This window comes from Diorhabda sublineata, chromosome 5, assembly GCF_026230105.1.
Source record: "Diorhabda sublineata isolate icDioSubl1.1 chromosome 5, icDioSubl1.1, whole genome shotgun sequence".
Lineage (NCBI taxonomy): Eukaryota > Metazoa > Arthropoda > Insecta > Coleoptera > Chrysomelidae > Diorhabda > Diorhabda sublineata.
This window is the reverse complement of record NC_079478.1, coordinates 5161629-5182112: the sequence shown is the minus strand read 5'-3', so window position 1 is coordinate 5182112 and position 20484 is coordinate 5161629. Positions and strand designations below refer to the sequence as shown.

At 30.8% G+C, this 20484-nt stretch overlaps 2 protein-coding genes and 1 non-coding gene across 5 annotated transcripts in view; 2 read left to right on the top strand and 1 right to left on the bottom strand.

Moving 5' to 3' along the window:
* Nucleotides 1-16018, top strand: part of LOC130443685 (inositol-trisphosphate 3-kinase homolog) — a 128839-nt gene extending 112821 nt beyond the window's left edge. For all 3 annotated transcript variants that reach the window (XM_056778426.1, XM_056778425.1, XM_056778429.1), the window contains 4 exons: nt 6963-7175; nt 14425-14703; nt 14829-15404; nt 15493-16018. In XM_056778426.1, coding sequence (XP_056634404.1) covers nt 6963-7175; nt 14425-14703; nt 14829-15404; nt 15493-15579 — 1155 coding nt within the window. In that variant the 3' untranslated portion in view covers nt 15580-16018. The remainder of the gene's footprint in view (nt 1-6962; nt 7176-14424; nt 14704-14828; nt 15405-15492) is intronic.
* Nucleotides 16019-18012: 1994 nt separating this feature from the next.
* Nucleotides 18013-19054, bottom strand: LOC130444116 (iron-sulfur cluster assembly 2 homolog, mitochondrial). Its single transcript, XM_056779134.1, has one exon. It carries the CDS (start codon nt 18760-18762, stop codon nt 18310-18312), a length of 453 nt encoding a protein of 150 aa, XP_056635112.1. The 5' UTR covers nt 18763-19054; the 3' UTR covers nt 18013-18309.
* Nucleotides 19055-19760: 706 nt separating this feature from the next.
* On the top strand, nt 19761-19833 carry Trnav-uac (transfer RNA valine (anticodon UAC)). Its single transcript has one exon. It is a non-coding gene; the product is annotated as a tRNA-Val (tRNA).
* The last annotated feature ends 651 nt before the right edge of the window (nt 19834-20484 follow it).

Sequence of the window (20484 nt, the reverse complement as noted above, 5' to 3'; positions counted from 1 at the left end):
ATTTTTTTCTATCATTCAGTACGTCAAACAGATTTTTACATATATTTTTTATTTACAGAATAGTTACGTGAAATGATTAATGATTTTAAATTCTAAACTCATTGATACAATCAGAATCACTTCGATATAACATTATTGTGTAGTTTAATTTAGTTACACTGAATTTATACTGCAAACGGTACACAAAATGATACCATTTTTGATAAAATACCAACTTTTTATTCGATATAAATCATATTTTAGACGACGCCATCTGAAAGTTGTTCGTTCTGTATTCATTTACATACCGAAAGTGCGTTTTGACTGTTCCATGTAGTGACAGTTGACAGTTACGTACTGCAAAACACTTTCGGGACGCTCTGGAGTAGACAACTCTTAACTTTTGTTGACAGTTGACAGTTTCACTACGATGATTTTGCATAACCTTAAATTTATAATTATCTGAAATTATTTGTTTTATGCGAAGTTTTGTCTAAATTAATGAATAACAATGAATGATGATGAAAAAAAATGGAATGCGGCCGTTATTAATTCGTTGCCGGATAAATCTCGTGCAAGGTACGAAAAACAGTTCGAACTCTTTATGAAGTGGTGTCACCAGAAAAATGTGGAAAAACCCAACGGAAAACGTAGTGCTCGCTTACAGAAAAATCTAAAATCTGGAAAAGTTCTACTTTATTGTCGATGAGTAAATTTATTTATTATTTTATAAATTAAATTGGATGTACTCTCGCAATAAAACAAGGTGCGTCGTCTAAAAAATGTTGTGTACGCCGCGGCTTCGCTCGCTTCAGACTCGTCCAACAAAGTAGCACTTTCAGTCCTTGGCATACAAATAACTATTTCATTGGGTTACTTGTATAAGAAGCAGGGTATCTAAGTGGAAACATCCGTACAGAAACAAAAACGTTTCTTGAGGTTGAAAAAGATTTTACAGAAGCAAGCGAACTGAAAGTGAAGTTAATGCAGTTACGGCTAACGTTAACCGTTCTTCAGATTACAAAAAAATCGAAGTAACCTAATCCAGACCCACGTGATGCACCTCCTAGAGGCTCTCAACACGAGTCTTGAGACTTTATTCTACATTCACGCTGTCACGACTCGCGCTCGAAAATTCGAAACAGAGCGGAGCGACAAGGATGCGAGACGAGAAGGCGAGCGCATAGTCCACACTCTCGCACTCGTATTTCCTCTTGTAGCCTCGTAGAGGATATGAATCAGGCATAAAACGCCAAAACTAAGACTCAAAATTACTTTATATAGTAACTGTCGAACCGATAACAACACATGGTACATAAATATGGATTTTTACAAAAAAAAAAAAAGACATCGAGTCCTGAATCTGTGGAAATCGGTGTTTTTAGGAGATCGTATTGAAAGTGAAGAATGGAATGGAAGAATTATTATATGCGCACAAATAATAAGACAGAAAAATGTTTTGCTACGGACACGTAATGCTGATGGAACAAAAAACATATAAAAAATATAAATGGATAAAAAGAACCTACAAAAAAATCGGCTTAAAACATAAATAAATAATTTCAATTTCTACGAATTGGACAGTTTTTTAGTGTTGAAATAGCACAAATAAGAAAAATTTTATGAAACGAAAATTGCGTAACTGAAAACCTTCAACGAGGATATCTCATTTATGTGGGTTTTGCTGGTTTGTTTTCATTTTGTAAGGTCGTGTTTTATTATTTTTCAATGGTTTATTACCTGTATTTCATGTCCAAAGAGAAATGTTAACGTTAAGGTTAAATTTACTCTATAACCTCGGATATTTAACTGACCTAGAATGAAAATTGTAAAAAATCCCTTAAATATTTTATCGCGTCTCAATATCGGCCAAACAAAATGAATTAATAACGTTCGATGTAACCAACATGAATGGAAGTATAATAATATATCATAAATGAATAGTAAAGAAAGAAATTTATCTTGTAAACGCTTAAAGGAATCGAGAATGTCAAACGCAATTGATATGTGTTTATCTAAAATTAAACGGATCATGGCAAATCGAATTTAATACTAGATTGTGTATAGAAACTAAAAATTTTCCGTTATTTTGACTAGCATATTAGATCATTTATTTCTTGATCATTCACATATTAATTTGATATATAAATATTTAAACTACCAATCATTAGGATTGATTTATTGAATAATGACGTCTTCTATTTTTTTTTGTTGTCCATTAGCACTAAACTCGTTTTTGTGAAAATGACTATAATTACTTATTTTTCTTATTCAACCCCACAAACTTTTGCAACTAAATAAATTCCCAATATTCAAACATATTTCGTCCTACTTGACTTATTTAGTCTAATTCAAACGAAATTGAAGATATAGTGGTAAATACAATTTTAAATAGGTTGCAAAAAAGACTAAAATGTTTCTTTAACAAAATTTATAACGGTGGTTCATAAATTTTACTTTTGATACTTCCACGAAAAAAAGAAAACACATTATATTCAAACAATTGTTTATTATTAACAACATGGAAAAGTATTTCTTAAAAATAATATCGTCCAAGGGGCCATCATCTTTCCGTTAGTATTCCTCGAATCTGGTCGCTAGATTTACGAAAACTATTGTTGTGTTTTCTATTTCTTGACAATTTTTTTTCAATTGGAGTAGAATACTTGTTTATCAGCTCAACTCAAACTCCATAAAACGAAATTAGCTGAAGATTGGTGTGGGCTGCACTGATGCCAAAGAAAATCCTCTTCGCGAGATCAATTTAACCAAGAATAAACTTTCGTTGGATATATAACAGATTGATGCATCTGTTTTCTATTTTTGTAACCATCGAATTAAAAACAATCTAGTGTAATTTTCACATATTCACATTTAACATTTACTGAATCTCACGTGTATTTTTAATACGGGTCCTTTGAAGAGATTACCACCCAATCCGTTACTTTTAGATAACGTGAAGGTCTTTGTTGTTTAATTTTATGGTTTTTTCAGTTCAGCTTCAATATTCGATGCAAAGTTGTTCGGGGCTTAGCCGAAGCATTTGAAATAACCTTAGTTCGTATCCAATGGGCGGTGTCTTCCTTTCCATTTTTAAGGAAGGAACTTGAGCCGATGGAAAATATATGTGGTGTTATTACCTCAAAATCGAGTACATATAATACAAGAAACAAAGTTAGAGAGGGCTTTGTATGTCATTTATTTAGTGCAACCAATGTCTAAGTACGAGTGACAGTGATAATTTTATTTCTAAGCTTAAAATTTTTCACAAACTTGTAAGTTTTTTTACCTGTAGTGATGTTTATTCAAAGTTGTATCGATTTCTTCAAAGTTTTTAACCAGTTTTTGTCAATTGAACGCCCTTTTTCTCCCAGTACCGTACTGTAACATGCCCGACAGTATTATTTATTTGGTTGTCTTAAACGCTCTTGATTTAGGCTTTGAATGATTTTTTGAATATCTTCTACAGGAGATGTACGACATAGACAAAAGCTCTACCCCATTCTTTTATATTATGTTTGAAATAATAGGGTAGACGAAGTTTGTACTCTTTCTGAGCAATATCTGTTGTAGAACAATCTGGAACGACCTTAAAAAATTATATATCTCCAAAGTGCGGTGCCAATTTCTTCTGGCAGTATTGGGGATATAATCTTAAAATCGGACTAAGACATAGATACTGTTTATAATTATATTGAAATTATCTGTACGGTATCTTTTTGTGGAATGCAAAAAATCAGTTCTAATTGAATTACTTTAATTGCGGATTTATTTAAATAGCAACAATTAAACATCTTTAATTAATATATTAAGCTCGTATGGAATGTCAGATGGTGTTTACTTCTATCATCTCCTAGTGAGATACCGACCTCGCGTATTTTTCTCGGTCTAGATAGTTTCTCCAAATACGTGTCTCACTTAGAACGTCAATCGTTTATATATGTGTGTTAGTTTGATTATAAGATGACAGGTGACACAACTTTTACGTAAATATCGACCATGTAAGATTTGATGGAATTGTTTGAACATTTGTTCTGTTTTTTTCCTATGAATACATAGACAATAATAAGGAAAAGTATACAAAAAACTCAAGAGTAGTATGCATTCAACTGATAGTCTATAAAGTTTTTGCTTTCTATTGATTTGAAAATGTTTTTTTCGATAAACAAATTCAGGAACGTAATTCGTTTACGTAAATCATGGCCATGAAAATTAAATACTGTTTGTATTAATTAAAATGATAATCTTTATATTCCATTGTCATATGTTACAATCTAAATGAGACGTATCAGAATAAGGCAACACAAAGGAATTGAAGTAGTGATGTAATAATGAAATTCTTCAGTTTTTTATACTCTTATATGTTTTTGTTGCTAAATTGTGTTCATTTCAGGTTTCCTCTGATTAATAATTGGGTAAAAAATTAAAGTTTCGAACTATTTTCATGTTATTAAATCAAAAACACATCAAAGAAAAAATTTAGATGTATTTTCCTCGTATAAAAATGTTTCTTTCACAATTATTAAAGACATATTTAGAAAAAATTAAAGAATACAAATAAATACCTCAAAACGAGTTTAACGAAGCTATAGAACTAACATTTATAAAAAAGATACTTCAAATTTGAGACATTTAAACAAATTTATGGTTGTGCTAGAGCTTCCATATCAAGTATTATAGCAAAATTGGTAATGGAAACTGTCTTAAACAAACTTGTTTTACTGCAGTACTAAAAAAAAACAAAAAAAATTAGATTCTCATCATAAAAAACTTCACAATCCAAATAGGAAATCACAAAAAAATAAATTTAATTTTCTTGATTATAAGTTTGGGTGATGGAGCTATCAGATCCTGAATTTAGATCCTTAGCTATTCGAGAGGAATATAATTATCCTAAAAAAATGATGAATAACATATTCTAGAAAAGGATAAACAGGCATTATAATCAATTAAGTAACAAAACAGAAAATAAACATCAAAATGTGAAACATTTTCTCTTGCCATAGGACTTTTCTAACAACTATCGAATTATTTCAATAAATATGATAAATTATAAAGGACATTTCATTAAACTAAAACCTAAAACACCAAAAAACAAAAGAAGTAATAAATATTATATATCAAGTACTTTGTACTGATTGAGACGCTGTTTACATAGGACAGACTTCTCAGTGTTTATGAAATAGATTAAAACATCATCAAAACGATAGACAAAAAGAAAACCGCATTTATAGTTTATTTTTTATTGTATTGATGATCATGAAATAACGAAAAATAATTTTCATTTATTATTTTTTTTTGGCTAAAACTAATTTTTATTTTCATACTCATATTCTAGGTGATATATTGATTTGCAATAAATATTACCTTAGCGAACTCTTTCAAGAAACTGCCAAAATTTCCTAAAAACTCTTCAAAAATTTCTTTAATTTTTCAATTATATTACGACAATATCTTTCATGAAGTTTTTGAAAAAATAATCCACCTGAATCTAATTATACACAAAAACGAAAAATACTTATCAACACAATTTACTATTTAAGTTATAGTAAAGTTAACAGGAGAAAGCGGATGAAACACTGACTATTATATTGATCTGTTTTAATACGAAGCCGGGTAACGAGGAATAAGAAAATCTTTTACTACACCCAGAAAAAGTGTTCATCGATCTTCACTGTGTCAAATATGACTGTGCAACAATAGTTTTATTAGTCTTTCTTTTACGTAAAATTTTTGGGAAAAATATTAACTCATAACTTGAAACAAATGAAGTAGCATGACAATATGAACATCCTGTTTTTATTTATCATATTTTCGAACAGAAATAAGTAGACCATGGGAGGTTTCTAAGCTCAAGTCAATGAACCGCTACCAAACGCGGAGTCTTAAGAGATTACGGAGTAATTATGGTGGTATTGAATGGTTACTTATGTACTTTGATGTTGTGACGCAAATATTTTTATTTGTATCTGCAAACTCATGAAATATTTTTATAACCTTCAAATTTCGTATTACATAATAATTAATTATTTATTTGTAAGCTATAAATAGAATTAATCAAAGTAACACGTCTAATTATACTTTACAGACGATTTCAATAAATTATTCTAATTGTTTCTGGAATTAAGGTTTTTGTTAAACACATGTAAATAGTGGAAGACAAATTTATAATTCGATATCTCAGAATTGATCATTGGAAGACCAAACAATAAAAATAAATATTCAGTTAACCGAGAAACAAATTAACCTTAAACACAGTATACAAAGGTCTTTTTTAATTAAGAACCGTTTAGTTATGAATGTAAATTTTATTACAAACTGGAATATGAACATTTTTTTCACTTTTCTACTTAATCGTCATTAATATTCAAACATTAGTTAGTCAAGTGTTTGGATCTCATTATCAATGAACTCTCCATTTAGGATTGTATGCGAATTTTATCGTCAACTTTTTGTATTGAGACACTAGGTCGTCCAGATCGTTCTTCATCATGAACAAGGTACCGTTAATTTTGAACAATACGAATTTTTTTACACACACAGCGAACATCAAAGGTAATAACCTATTAATAAGGTGACAAATGCAGCAGTTCAATTAGAAAACAACTCCGGTAGATGTGAAACGTAATGGCGGTCTAGTGAAAGATCAATCTTACTACAAAATATCTAAGGATGTCTCAAAATATATCCTCATCCATGTATATGTCCTGGAAGACACTCAATATCTTCTGTTAACTTGGATGGAGTCTTTACGAACTAGTTTATGAACGTTATCTTTGTGAGAGTGTGGCAAATAAAACACCAGAGTGTAATATACGTTCCGAGCTTTCGAATACGTATGTATTCATCATTGGAGATCGAAATTATGGTTAAAGTACAATCTAAAAAATATTAAAAATTTCTTACATTCATTAGTTGAGGATTGTGGCTATAAGAATATTTTCGTTGCGTTATTATAATTGTATTTTTTTTTTTTGTTACAGTCCAGCGACAAAGACATAGAAGTAGCAGATGTATGGAAAACACGCGGTAAACCAGTAAGGTCTCCATCCCCACACAACGCTTTCAAAAGATGGCGCATCAAGGCTAATCTTAAAGCAGCTGAATCCAAAAATGGAATTGAAGGATCTAAATTGGCCGTTAATTCGAAAGATAAAAATGAAGAGGACATGTCATTGCTTAAATTCTTAGCAATTGTAAGTATCTCAACTTTATACATCCATTTCTTTAACGATTGTTACATTAAGTATAATTACTGAAAAAATTACATTCAACGATGTCGATTGCAGTACACAAATTACTGATGTGCTTTTTGAAATTTCATATCGCCTTTTTACTTGATTTTTAATAAAATAATATACAGTATTTCATCGCACCTTATACAAACATATCTAGAAATTTATGATCGTGTCTTCGAACATATTATTGATTGGATGATCCCGAACCTCTGAATCTAGAAAATGTGAGAAAATTATAACTTTAATTCGACATATAGGAATTTTTAGAAAATAATTTTCACCAAATTAGTGCTCAATACAACTTTTAATCAAACTGCGTCTATCTTTTGGACTTTAAAACCTCAAAACTTTGACTTATTTGTATTTTTATCATTGTGAATGTACCGCCGTAATTACATGTAACGCTTATAAACTATGATCTATCGATAATTTCTATTTTAATGACAAATCAGTTGAAGACATGATAAAAACACGTTTTTACTGTTATTAACGTCAACATTATAATTTTTCTATATAGACAAATTTGTACTTCGACGACAATTTCTATAAGTTTAACACTTTCTCACGGTAATAGTTGTTAATAAACATACAACCTTGATTATTTTTATAACAATTAATTTCACACCTACACCAGTCTTCTATTTCTTAATGCTAATATGCTTCCAGTTAAATATCAAATGTTTAACTAGAAAAGTAAATATAATACAGGAAATACATTTGTTTTGCAAATGATTTTTGCAACATCCGTTGGTATCATGGATTTAATCTCACGTTATGAATAAATACCATTAATATCAATTCAAGGATCGCGATAGATTCTACAATGTAGCCTAACCATCGCAATGGATAGCATATGAACGTTTGAGTATTAGGAAGCAAAAACACCAACGAATATAGAGCACTGTTTGAAGTTCTCTAGGTATTATAAGAAGGATTTTTGTGCCCATAGATGAAACCTACAATAAAATTTACACATCTCAATCAAACAGTTATCTGAGTGCACTAGAACCGCCGAAAACTAACCAACAATCGTCTACAAAACTTATGATCTTTGTATTTTGGACATATTCCCAGTACTGCATTACTTTAAGGCCCTTTTTTCATCGGCTTTCAACTGCTTACAATTCTTTTCCACAGATTGCGATTCTCGACTTTTGCGCTCAGATCTAATATCTTCCAACACTGCATCAAACCATTTTTTTTTTGTTCTTCGTTTAACTTCTTTTTCAATGAGCTATTTTGTATTTTGGCATGCACTCGATAAACTATTGGAACAATGGAAGAAGAAAGTTGGGTAAAAAATTACTTTACAAGAGAAATTTCGAAGCTTGAAATATGCGTTTTTGTTCACTAAAATCTTGAATTCATTATATGATCTTATTAAGTATATTTTTTGGAAAATATTGATTATTTTGAAACTTATTTAAAATAAATAATACACAGTTTTATGTGGCAACAAGTGACTGTGAATTGTCTTTTATAAATTCGTTTAAAACAAAAAGGATTTTGGACTGGATACCAAGAAGACTCTTCAGGATCTCAATTTCAGTTCCATTCTTAGTTTTCCTATTTTTTCTTTTCCAGCATACAGTATATTGTCATTACGATACCTACAGTGTTGTAATTATTCAAAATTTTACACAATACTAGGTTTTATGAATAGGGATGGGCTTAGATCTATATAAATTAATACTTTTCCTTTCATTCTGTTGTATACACTCAGCCAAAAGCTGTACTCCAATCTATAAATGAAGTTCATATCTTTATTCTATTATAAAAAGTTATAAATTTAACTATTTAACTGATTTATACTAGTTTTTATTACTATTCAATGTTCCTTACACTAAATCTATGATTCACACTTTTGCCTATTCAAATTTTCCTTACATGGAAGTTGACAGTTTTCCAGCTTTTCGGTTCCCTTTTCAGTGGAGGCTCAGTCTTCGTCATTTTACACCTTCAGCTTGTTTACTAGCCCTTTTTATTCCTACCTATTCATTTGTTTTCAAATTATCATCCCCATTCATTCCAAATCCATCTTCACCTCATCATACCAAAACAAAAGCCTTCTTCTTCCTTTACCACCTTGTGTCCACTTTAGGAAACTATAATCTTAACCTAAAACCCCCAGGAGTCTGGAGGTGGGCACGGTCCGATAAAGGAGCCAGATAGGTGACCGTGGGGCAGTCTTCGGATGATCCCAATCTCTTAGAATAGACAAGAGATTGCCGTGTTGGATCAAGACTAAGAATCCTATCTGGGGAGCTCTGTACGTTAGCCACGCCAAAATAAATTCTAGCGTGTTACCGACTCTACCACGGGAAGGTGTGCAGAACTTGATTAGGAGGGGCTGCAAACTTTAAAAGCTCACAACCGAGGTTTCAAAGGCTTTGAATTGAACAGAAATGGTCTCCCTGTCGGTTTCTAAACGCCTTCAAAAGTTCCGGGCGCAATACTCTCTCCGCTACAGTTCCTAACCCAAAACAAGTCTTAAATCACCGTTGTGTTTTATTTAAAACATGATCTAGAAAAACTTTTGATTTTTATAACTTTTTTATGCATTAATTCTTCTCGATTAGATTCCGAAAAATAATGAACGTGATTGGGGTTAGTCTTTCTTTCATCATTCTTATAACTGCTTCTAATCTTACTTTCTATTTTTATTATCATCATATTTTTCGCAACCAGCACTTCATCTTTTTCTTATTTGTTCTTCTGAATACAGTCACATGATAGTAGGAATAATTTTTTTGTTAATTATCAGTTCAATTGATTTCAATTTTGGAAATACTTCAATTCTAGAAACATTTAGAAAACTGAAAGATAGATATATCCATTACATGTCCAAGATCTGACACAAAGTGACTATTAAATAAGGTGTCTAAACTATTATAAATTATGTATAAATAAATATAAAAGTCGTTGAAGATTTTGTTGACTGAGCACACAATGTATTGACGTCAAATAAAGAAGAAAGTTTACTGAAATATTGAGAATTCCCGTTGCAATAATTTATTTCTAGAAACAGATAAAGATTCAATGGGGAAATTTGAAAATCATGCTTACAAATAATTATAGGAACTGAGTCGGGAAATGGGTCATTGTTCTGTATGTTTCTATAAATAATAGAAATGTGTATGTTCCAACTAAAATGAAAACATCGAAACTTTTTGAAAAAATATGTTTTTATAATGTAAGTAGTGTAGTGCAAATATTTTATAATACCATTAAAAATACTGTTTGTTTATAACAACATTTCTATTGAATTTAGATGCGATTATTCACTCACTCCAATAATAGATTTTTTATTTGAACAGTAGTTTTTAAACAAAGAAATTAAATAATTTATAACAATACTTTCTCAATTACTCTTTAAATTCGTAGAATCTGTTGCCGTCATATCGGTATTAAGGAATACCCAGTGTATAAAAGAATTTTCTAAAGGACAACCGCATATGGTTAAAAACTATCACATTCTCAATTTGATCAAGTTTCAATATATACATAAATAAAATTTTTTATCCGATTTTTTATTTTATGTCTACTTATTCTTAACATAAAATTATTGCTCGTCCCAAAACTTTTTTAAAATAATTTCTGTTTATCCTGTCGGGTGTCACAATTTATTTTTACACTACACTATACTAATGTATATTTAAAATACACTATTCACTAATTTATATTTACCGCTCGCGATTCGAGATCTCGTTTCTATTACAAGTTAAAATACTAGTACTCAACTGACTTTCCAGTCTCCTTGTATTTATTAACACGTGTTTATTAGTTTCACATGTATGTGGGTGTGTGACCTTTAGAGTTTGCTTGTAATTCTCCTTTGGACCAAGAGCAAAAGTGGATTATTTAATAAAAACTTCGTTCGATAGAGGATTCGAACCTCCAATCTCCGTGTTGGAAACTAAGCACTTCGACAACCTTAAACTACACCGTTCGGCTCGATACAAGTTTCGACGAGATGTAAGTTTATAAGCAGCGAAGCTGGTATCAATTAAAAAAATATAAATACGGCAATTTTTTTTTGAAATTATCACTGCAAATTTTATCTTTACATCGAAACAAATTTTTCAAATGGCTGCCCTCTGTTTCATCAGTATTACTTTAGAATTTAACACCTTAAATTTCATTACGTTGTTCGTGAAGACTTTTACATTCGTGTACCCTCGTTGGAGATTTACAATTAATGACTAAATTAAAAAAACTTTTAAATCACATCAAACTAAAAGTTAAAAATAATTTTTTACATAACCTTAAAACAATATTCAATGTATTATTGTGAAAAGGTGTCGGCGCTCGATCTAAAATATGAAACAAAGCTCCTCACGTTTTTTTTTTTGGAAATTATTCATTATTATTTTGAGGTTATTTCAAAAATTATTTTTATTTGATGTGCTTTAAAAGCGCGTTTTTTAGTTTTCTTCTAAACTATATTTATATGATAAAACTTGAAACAAACTTTCCGTCGTATATATTTTTGAGGTTAGATTATATCATATTTTTTGTTTTGTCGAACTCCCTGTTCCTTTTTCTTTAATGTTTGATATTATTCATATTTCTTTGAATATTAACGTTTTTATTTACACGTGGTTTATATAGGTTTAGCATTTTTTAAGAAAAACAAAAATTAAGCAAACAAAGAGACGATTAAAACAACAATTAACTGTGTCATTAATATTTGTCCAAGCTTAAATATTAACGAAACCAAAATAGCAATAAACATTACAAACAAACCATAAATTATTTTTATAAAAACTAATATATTGTGTAACTGTTTCTATTCAAATATTAGAGATAAAAAGGAAATAAGATGAAAATATTTACAGACTATTTTATACAAATAAATATGTATAAATCAATACTATATTAAAAGTACAAGAAAAATGATCATTTTACCTTGGCTGGAGGTTACTATAGAAATAAATTCAGTAGTCGTACGTCATACGAATATTTTAAAAAATATATTAGTAAGACGACAGTACGGAAAAAATCATTAAATTAAAATAATCTGTTGATACTTATAAAAACGGAAGAAATAATATTTTCAGTTATACCATATTTGTATATGTCTTAACGACATTAAATTATTTGTGTTATCTAATAGTATAATTATTTCATTTATGCGAGAAGAAACATATTAAATGCATACTATCCCTTGTTACTTATGATCGACCCATCAGCATCTGTTGTCAATGTGCACAGTCGATGACTCAACCTATTGTATTAAAAACAAGTCTGTAGACATTCACCAATTTCATTGTTCACACTTTTTAATGAAGCTTCTAATAGTATTGTATATATTTCCGCTACCTTGATTTGACAAGTCTCTGACATTTTTGCAAAAATTTTTGTTTATAGATTATATTTTCCTATATGTTTCACCGACTTTTTTTCCTCAATGTCAAGTAATAACAATTTATAACAATGACAAAATTCTTAATGCAGGGAAAAAAAGAATATTTTAGTGTGACAGATGACAGGGTACCAACTGATTAATTATATCATTTCACTTGTCAGCTGTTCATATTAAAGAAGAAGAATTCTGAATGTCCAACGAAATATTTATTACGAAGCATAACTTAGGTTGTTATCAGCCTAAATGCGATCGTTGTTATCTGTGCTAGAGGTCCAAAATGGCCGAAAAAACTAATACATAGGATAAGGAGCCTCAATAAGCTCTTTTTTATGTTAGAAAATTAAATGTTCAGAATATGACAGCTGTGTACAGTGTTACAAAACAGGTCTATTAAGCTCTGTGGAGAAAAAATCATGGCTGGAAAGGAGGCAAGTACCACAAAGAACGATTTTGATAGCTGAAGAGAATAGGAATATCAAACTTGACTACATGGTCAGATTCGCATGTGCTCCAAAGCAGAAACTCGATGGCAATGTAAAATCTAGAATATTTAATAAGAGTATTAAACCAAGCTTATATCAAAAACTGTTCCGAATAATTCAGATGAAATAATCAGATTTTTAAAGTATTTTCATGAATTTTAAAGTTGATGAACTACAAAAGTAATAAATATAAAAATCATGAGATTGAATTCAAGACTCCCCGCATGACTTTTGAGTCCATGGACCTTGGGAATCTCAAAAGCAAAGAATTATCTGCCAAAGGAAACTGCAGTGCAAAGAGAAACTGTACACAACTGTATTCAACCTAAAGGTGATAACAACTGTGCTGTGTCACTGTAGGATAAGGGTTACTTTGGAGTTGTCACAGTAATTTAGAAATGCGGTTTATGCTATGTTTAATTATTTTGATGAGTCTATTAATGCTAATTATTGCAGATGGCACTTATAATATTGTAGCAAAAAAATAATTGCTAACAATTAATGAAAGGCGTTTACAGAAAAAAAATCATTAGGAATTAGACTTTGAAAACCTAAAAAAAATGAATAGCACTTATTTTACATAGAAATGGATTTCTCAACAGTTTTTCACTTTATTAAATTATTATCGTTTGTAATACAAAAAAATCTATAAATAATTTTACGTCATAAAATTCCCCAATCAAAATTCTAATACAATATAAAATGTAAATTAGTTCATTGCATTTTGTATCTTAAGTACATGCAAACATTTGCTAGATGCACGTGACATATACAATAATTAAATCGATAAAAAGCTAATTAAATGGACTATTTACCTCGGTATAGTTGAAGTAGAAAATTTTTCGTTTTATTTATTTCGTGTGAAAAGCACTTGGTAAAGTTACCTGACCTCAAATCAGTTTTTCATTCTCAATCACATGCTCTAACCTCAAAATTAATTCCTGATTTTACGTTTGCCCTCAATTGTATAAGATAAATGTTACAAGTTTTGATAAAATTAAAAAATAATTAGTTTTCTAGTTATATAAACTGTGAAAATTAATAAAAATTATAAACGAATGCAGTACTATATTGATAAGATGTCTAGACTATTTTTAAGTCTTTTGACCTCTTTCATGAAACAAGATAGTGATAGAAAGTTTCAAATTATCAAGAAAGTTACAAAAGTGAGTATTTCTAAGTGGAAGTCAATGTTCGAGTTTAGTAACCTATCAATATAATCAAAATGTTCACAATAATAATTTAACATAAAATGCAAGTCTACAAACACGAATATACTATTAAATAATAATATATCGATATTGCAAGAACTATACTATCGATTACGTCTTAATCCATTGATCTCTTATTGTTACAGAACGCTTTGGATCTCAGTGCACCAGCTAGCGATGTCCTTTTAAAAAGTCGTAGTACGAATTGGTTCCAGCTTAGCGGCCATCCAGATAGTTTAGCACCAGCAGGACCAGGCACCGTCTGGAAAAAACGATCCTCCAATTCAGACGACACCGAACGTATTGTGTACGAAGAATTATCACAAGATCCCAATCTCTGCGATATCATACCGAGATATTACAGAGAAGTTGAGTACCAAGGAGAGACATTCATTGAATTGCAAGATTTGTTACATGGATTTCAGGTAAACATTACAAAAAAAATACTAATTTCAATTCTCTGCTTAGTCACAAACAAAACATACTATATCATCTATAACGTATCACTTTTTCTACTTGTCGATACTTACCAAACAATATTTTGTTTCAGGATCCTTATGTAGTAGATATAAAAATGGGTACTCGCACTTTTTTGGAATCTGAAGTTAAAAAAGTGGCTGCTCGACATGACCTCTACCAAAAAATGATTGTAATAGACCCTCAAGTACCCACTCCGGAAGAACACAAAGCTAAAGCAGTAACTAAACTACGTTATATGCAGTTTAGAGAACATCAATCTTCGACTTGCAGTCAAGGTTTTCGTATTGAGGCTATGAAGTGCAGAGGATCACCTCCAGTAACTGATTTAAAGAAAGTCAAATCAAGAGAAGAAGTTCTGAATACTTTAGATATGTTCTTAGGAGGTAAAGAAGATGTAAGACAAAGATTATTAGCGAGACTGTGTGAGATTCGCTCTAAAATTGAAAATTCCGAGTATTTTAAGACGAGAGAAGTAGTAGGAAGCAGTCTTTTTATTATATATGATGACACAAAGGTTGGAGCTTGGCTTATAGATTTTGCGAAAACTAGTAAACTACCAGAAGGCAAAACAGTGAACCATAGAACTCCTTGGGTACAAGGAAATCATGAGGAAGGGCTGCTGTTTGGCTTTGACAAACTCATTTCGGTAAATATCAGATCAAAGCTTTCCTCAATTCTATAATCTGAATTTTTGTAACGTTTTGTCTTGGAATTAAATATATTTTTTGTTGCAGATAATAGAATCTATCCAGAATGCTCCTTCTGATAACCAAAAGGATCGTTTTACCAAACCTGTAGCAGCTGTCAGTGTAAAATCTTGAATATTGATTTTACAAAGGACCCCACCTCACGTTTGCGCTCTCTAGATCCTTGACTGGATCTCTTGGAGGATTGTTTTCAGTGTTCTGATTCTAGGACACGGTGTTGAAGGGTGAAACCCTGACCAGTAGGTCAACTTTTGAGTGTCGATGTATCCAGCCTGAGTGGCAAATTGTATTTTTTGTTTTCATTGATAAAGTATTAAAAATGTAAGCGAATGTTTTCCTTTCTTTTTTTGATATTGTTTGTCAATTCTTAATGTTTTCTAGTCAATGCCCCGTTTTTTTATTGTATAGGTATTTATGATGTAGGATTAAATTTTATATATTCAAGATTTTTACTTGAAACATTTATGTAAATAATTGTAAAAAATGGATTTTGTATGATTAAATTAATTTTTTTAATGTCTATGTACTTATGTAATAAAAATTTGAATAGAAATTTTTGGATTTTTTTAAATCAAAAATATTAGGACCAATTTGGCCCACCTGTATTTACTATTAATCAGAGCCCAATATATATTATAACAATCTGGGTTGAAATATTTATAACAGAAATAAAAGAATCAACAGTCACTTACCTCTTACAGTGCACTGCTTATATAGCCAATCCCAGGCTATAGAACAATCAGTAAGCTCTTGAGAACCAGAATATTATACGATGCTAAAGATACTCTAAAGTTTTAGGAAGTGGGTTCATAGTTAATTTTGGGCGGCCAAGGGGTCTTTGAGTACATAGACCTTCAGATAGGCCCGTCGTGTCCCACTTCACTTTACTATAAACTGATGTTCTTTTAAAAGCTGATAAAGATGCTTAAGATTAAACCCTTTGATGTCTTTAGGCAAGTTGTAAGGCTTGCCCAAGTGTTTGAAGCGCACTTGTTTGAATGCAGGGCATGCACAGATGAAGTGGTCTACAATTTCGTCCTCCTCCATGCATCAGCAGCACTCCGGATTGTCCGTGATGCACATAGTGTGGAGATGGCAGTGTCCAGTTAGAAGTCCGGTCACTAGTCGGATTTCACGGCCTGTTTAGTTGAAGCAGTTGTTTGGTGTGAGACGCACGAGGTCCATCTATATGTGCTTTCTCTTGTCTCATGCCAGGTGTCTTTATCCATCTCTGACGAGGCCACCTTGGGAGTAGACCATTGAGAAACGCGATAGCAACGCTTTTAGCCACATTAGAAATTGGGTAATCATATCAAAGACTAAATTACAGGGGAGTAAACAATAATCTATCTAGCTAGTGACCCTTTCTCGAATTAATTTCCTCTGAAATGATCAGGATTCTTATCACTTGTTGAATTTTTCCATTTCCGCCTTGTACCTTTTACACTCTCTCACCTCCAGTACTGCTCCTGGCTTAATCAATCTTTTTTTCAACCACTGATAGAAGCCAGTAAGTTCATGGTAACCTCATCTCACTACCAAACAGGAACCTCTTAGATATCTGGCCTGAAGACATCTCCAGCTATCACACTGTCACAATAACTCAACGTCGTCACCACTACTTGTCTCAAATATGGTGGTATCATTATCATTATAGCAAGTCTTCTTGAAATTGCAATCACTAATTCTGGAGCCACTACCACTTTCCATTATCCTTCCCATACATCCTTTCTGGATACATCATACTTTTTTGTCTATTCTATCCTCTATCTTTCTGTGACCCCCACTATGTGCAACCCAAAAACAATTACCTTTAAATCAATCTATGGTAGTAACATCATCTAAGATATCATTAATAGATACTTTGAATCCATCTATTATCAATGCAGCCACTATTTCCTGTCTCCAAATCTCTCTTATAACATCCTTTATTAACAATTCATTTGATTTCTTACTGGGAATCTTTGCATATGATCTTGCATTTTGTTTGGCATTATGCAAGAGTCTTGCCAATGTATCATTGCTGCTTCCACTGAGCAAAACCACCCCTTTCTCTTTTGTGTGGCAGCCAACTCTCCAACATTAATCATAGAGTAAATAAATGTGGTAATATTTACCACAAAAGACAAATTCCTACTTCAATCCAAAATTCACTAGATTTCTCAATAGAATGGTAACTTGCACACAATAAAAATGGCAAAGATGCAAATAAGATATCTTGTATGAATTGCATGCTTTTAGTTAATATATATTGTGACTTGCATTGGACATTGTCTTACTCCATTGCAACGACTTTAGACTGGAGTAACTTGCTATTATTTTAGGCACTAGGTAATCAAGAAATAACTAGTTCAGTCCAAGTGGATTACCAGCATTAATAATTTCAGGTAGTTAGAACTGGTGATGTCTACTTACACATGCTTATTAAACATGCAAATATATTCGAATCAGACATCAGTAATGAATGCAACTTTGCAGATATGGTATAATAACAAACTTTAAAATAACAGATTTGACTTATAAATGTGGAATTTAAAGAATCTACAGTACTAGTAAATATTTATTAGCTACTATTAAAAAAACATCAAATGTGGTAACATGTGCTGGATACACAACTGAAAAATAGATATTTTATTTAAAAATCTACTTACATTTCTTTTGGAACTTCGTCTAAATAAAAATATGTGCATAACAGATCTACAATTAATCATTGGTATACCCAATAATATTTTTTTAATAAGTTCAGTCGGTTCATAAAAATTTCATGTAAATTAAAAGTTAATAAACATTCCTTTGGTTTTTATCACGACATATATCACAAATCATTTCCAACAAATTCAAAAATTAGTCCAATCTAACAGCGAAAGAAGCTCCACATGAACAACCCTGTTCAGCCAAAGGATTTTTAACTATTTTAAATGAAGATCTTATTAATTCTTCATCATAATCTACAGTAGATCCTTTAATATAATCTAGAGAAATAGTATCCACAACTATCTTTACACCATCTTTTTGAAATATTTTATCTTCTTCAGTAATTTTAGTATCCAGGTCAAATTTGTATTGGAATCCAGAACAACCTCCTCCTTCAACTGATATTCTTAATACTTCATCGTTAGTAGTCGTTATTTTTTTCAGACGATTAACACAACGATCTGTAATATTTAAGTCCAGTTTTATATTATCTAATGGCTTTATATTTGGATTTGATTTTATATTGGTTTTAGTTTGGTCACTAAAATGAAGTTTTTGTACCAATAGTTTTCTAATTAACTTGCTAGTACTTCTTGGAAACATACTAATAATTTCTTTTAATAACAAAAATATCACTTTTAATTTACTTCAACTTTGTAATAAGTAGACGGATGAAAAATCATATTATTTTAAATATAACCTCAACAAAAACTAGTTTAATCAACACTTGACAGTTTTCTTCTTCTATTTAGTTTGAAGTACTTTCAATCAAAATATAATTTCAGACGAAATGATTTTCTTTTAATTTCAACATTTTTTTCCGTTTTTTTCTGCATAAATATTTTCAGTGATTTACCAAATCCATAGAAGAGGTGCAGCACTATTTAGTATATGAAGGGGTAACCAAAGATTATATACTCGATAGATCTGCCACTCTGTATAAAAATTTTACGGCAGAGTTCGGTTCTAACAACATCTCTCGGACTGGCTCCATACCAAGAAAAAAGATTTCTATAATCAAAGATTTTATCTAAGGTTCATATCCATGCTAATTTCACAGGAAATTTGAAAATAGCTCGAGTAATTTTAAATGCTCGAAGCTAGTTGTCGCGTCAAATTGTGAATGAAACAAAAATATTATGCAAAATACTTTCATTTTGCTAATATTTTAAATTCAAATATTGTTGTTTACAAGAAAATATAAATACCTGAAATTAAAATGCTGTTTAAATAAAGTATTTTGTAATATATTTTGGTTTCATTTACATTTTATATGACAACCAGGTCCGACCATCTAGATTTCACAATTAAATGGTTTATATAAGATATAGGTAGATGGATCTAAGGAAATTTACCAGGTAAATGTAGAGTTAGCAGTGAAAGTTTTATAGGGGAGTTTCTACAAATTGGTTCTAAATGAATATCACATATTCTATGTGATGATAATACTGTATCTGCAAGCATTAAATTGGTGTTATTTATTTTTTGCAACCAAATTCTGCAAACGTCTTCATTCATAGGAAAAAAAGTAAAATAAGGATAAAATATCATTCAACATATTTAACCATTCAATAGAATGATTTCCTATTAATAAATCACACGGTTCCGTAGTGTAGCGGTTATCACGTCTGCTTTACACGCAGAAGGTCCCCGGTTCGATCCCGGGCGGAACCACTTTTTTTCGTTTCTGAGTAAAGAACAAATAAATTCTGTATTTTTTTATTTCTTAACCATATTATATACGTAAACTTGTAGAGAAAGGTGTAGTGCAGTCAAATTAGATTTTCCTCAATACTAAGTTAATATGTGGGCACTATAAGTTACTTACATCGCAAATTGAAAAAAATGCTGAATTTAATTTTTACAATAAAATTTTATTTATCACAGTTATTAATAAAAATGTAGTGGATTCCGATAGGACTTTTCAGGATGAATAATGTGATTTATTCGACAATTAACTTAATTATTTTTTGCGAAAATCCATTTTACAATTAAAAACACTTTTTTTAAAAATTAATTATAGCTGGAATGAGAAGTTATATCGAAGCGGCGCAGCGGCGTAGGGCTTATTCTCCTCTTGCAAAATTGTACTTCAATTGATTTTTAAGAAGTATCTGTATCTAGCATTTATTAGTTTAAAACTATGAAAAATGGCTTTAAAAAATGAATAGTCAATTTAGGCAAAAAATACAGAATGATTTCCAAATGATGGGGCCCTCTTGGACCTGGGGCTCAGGGCTATAACCCCTAGCTTAATCCGGCCCTGGTAATGAACAAGAAAAAACATTTGGCATCCACATCTTCGAAAATCATCTGTTTTTAAAC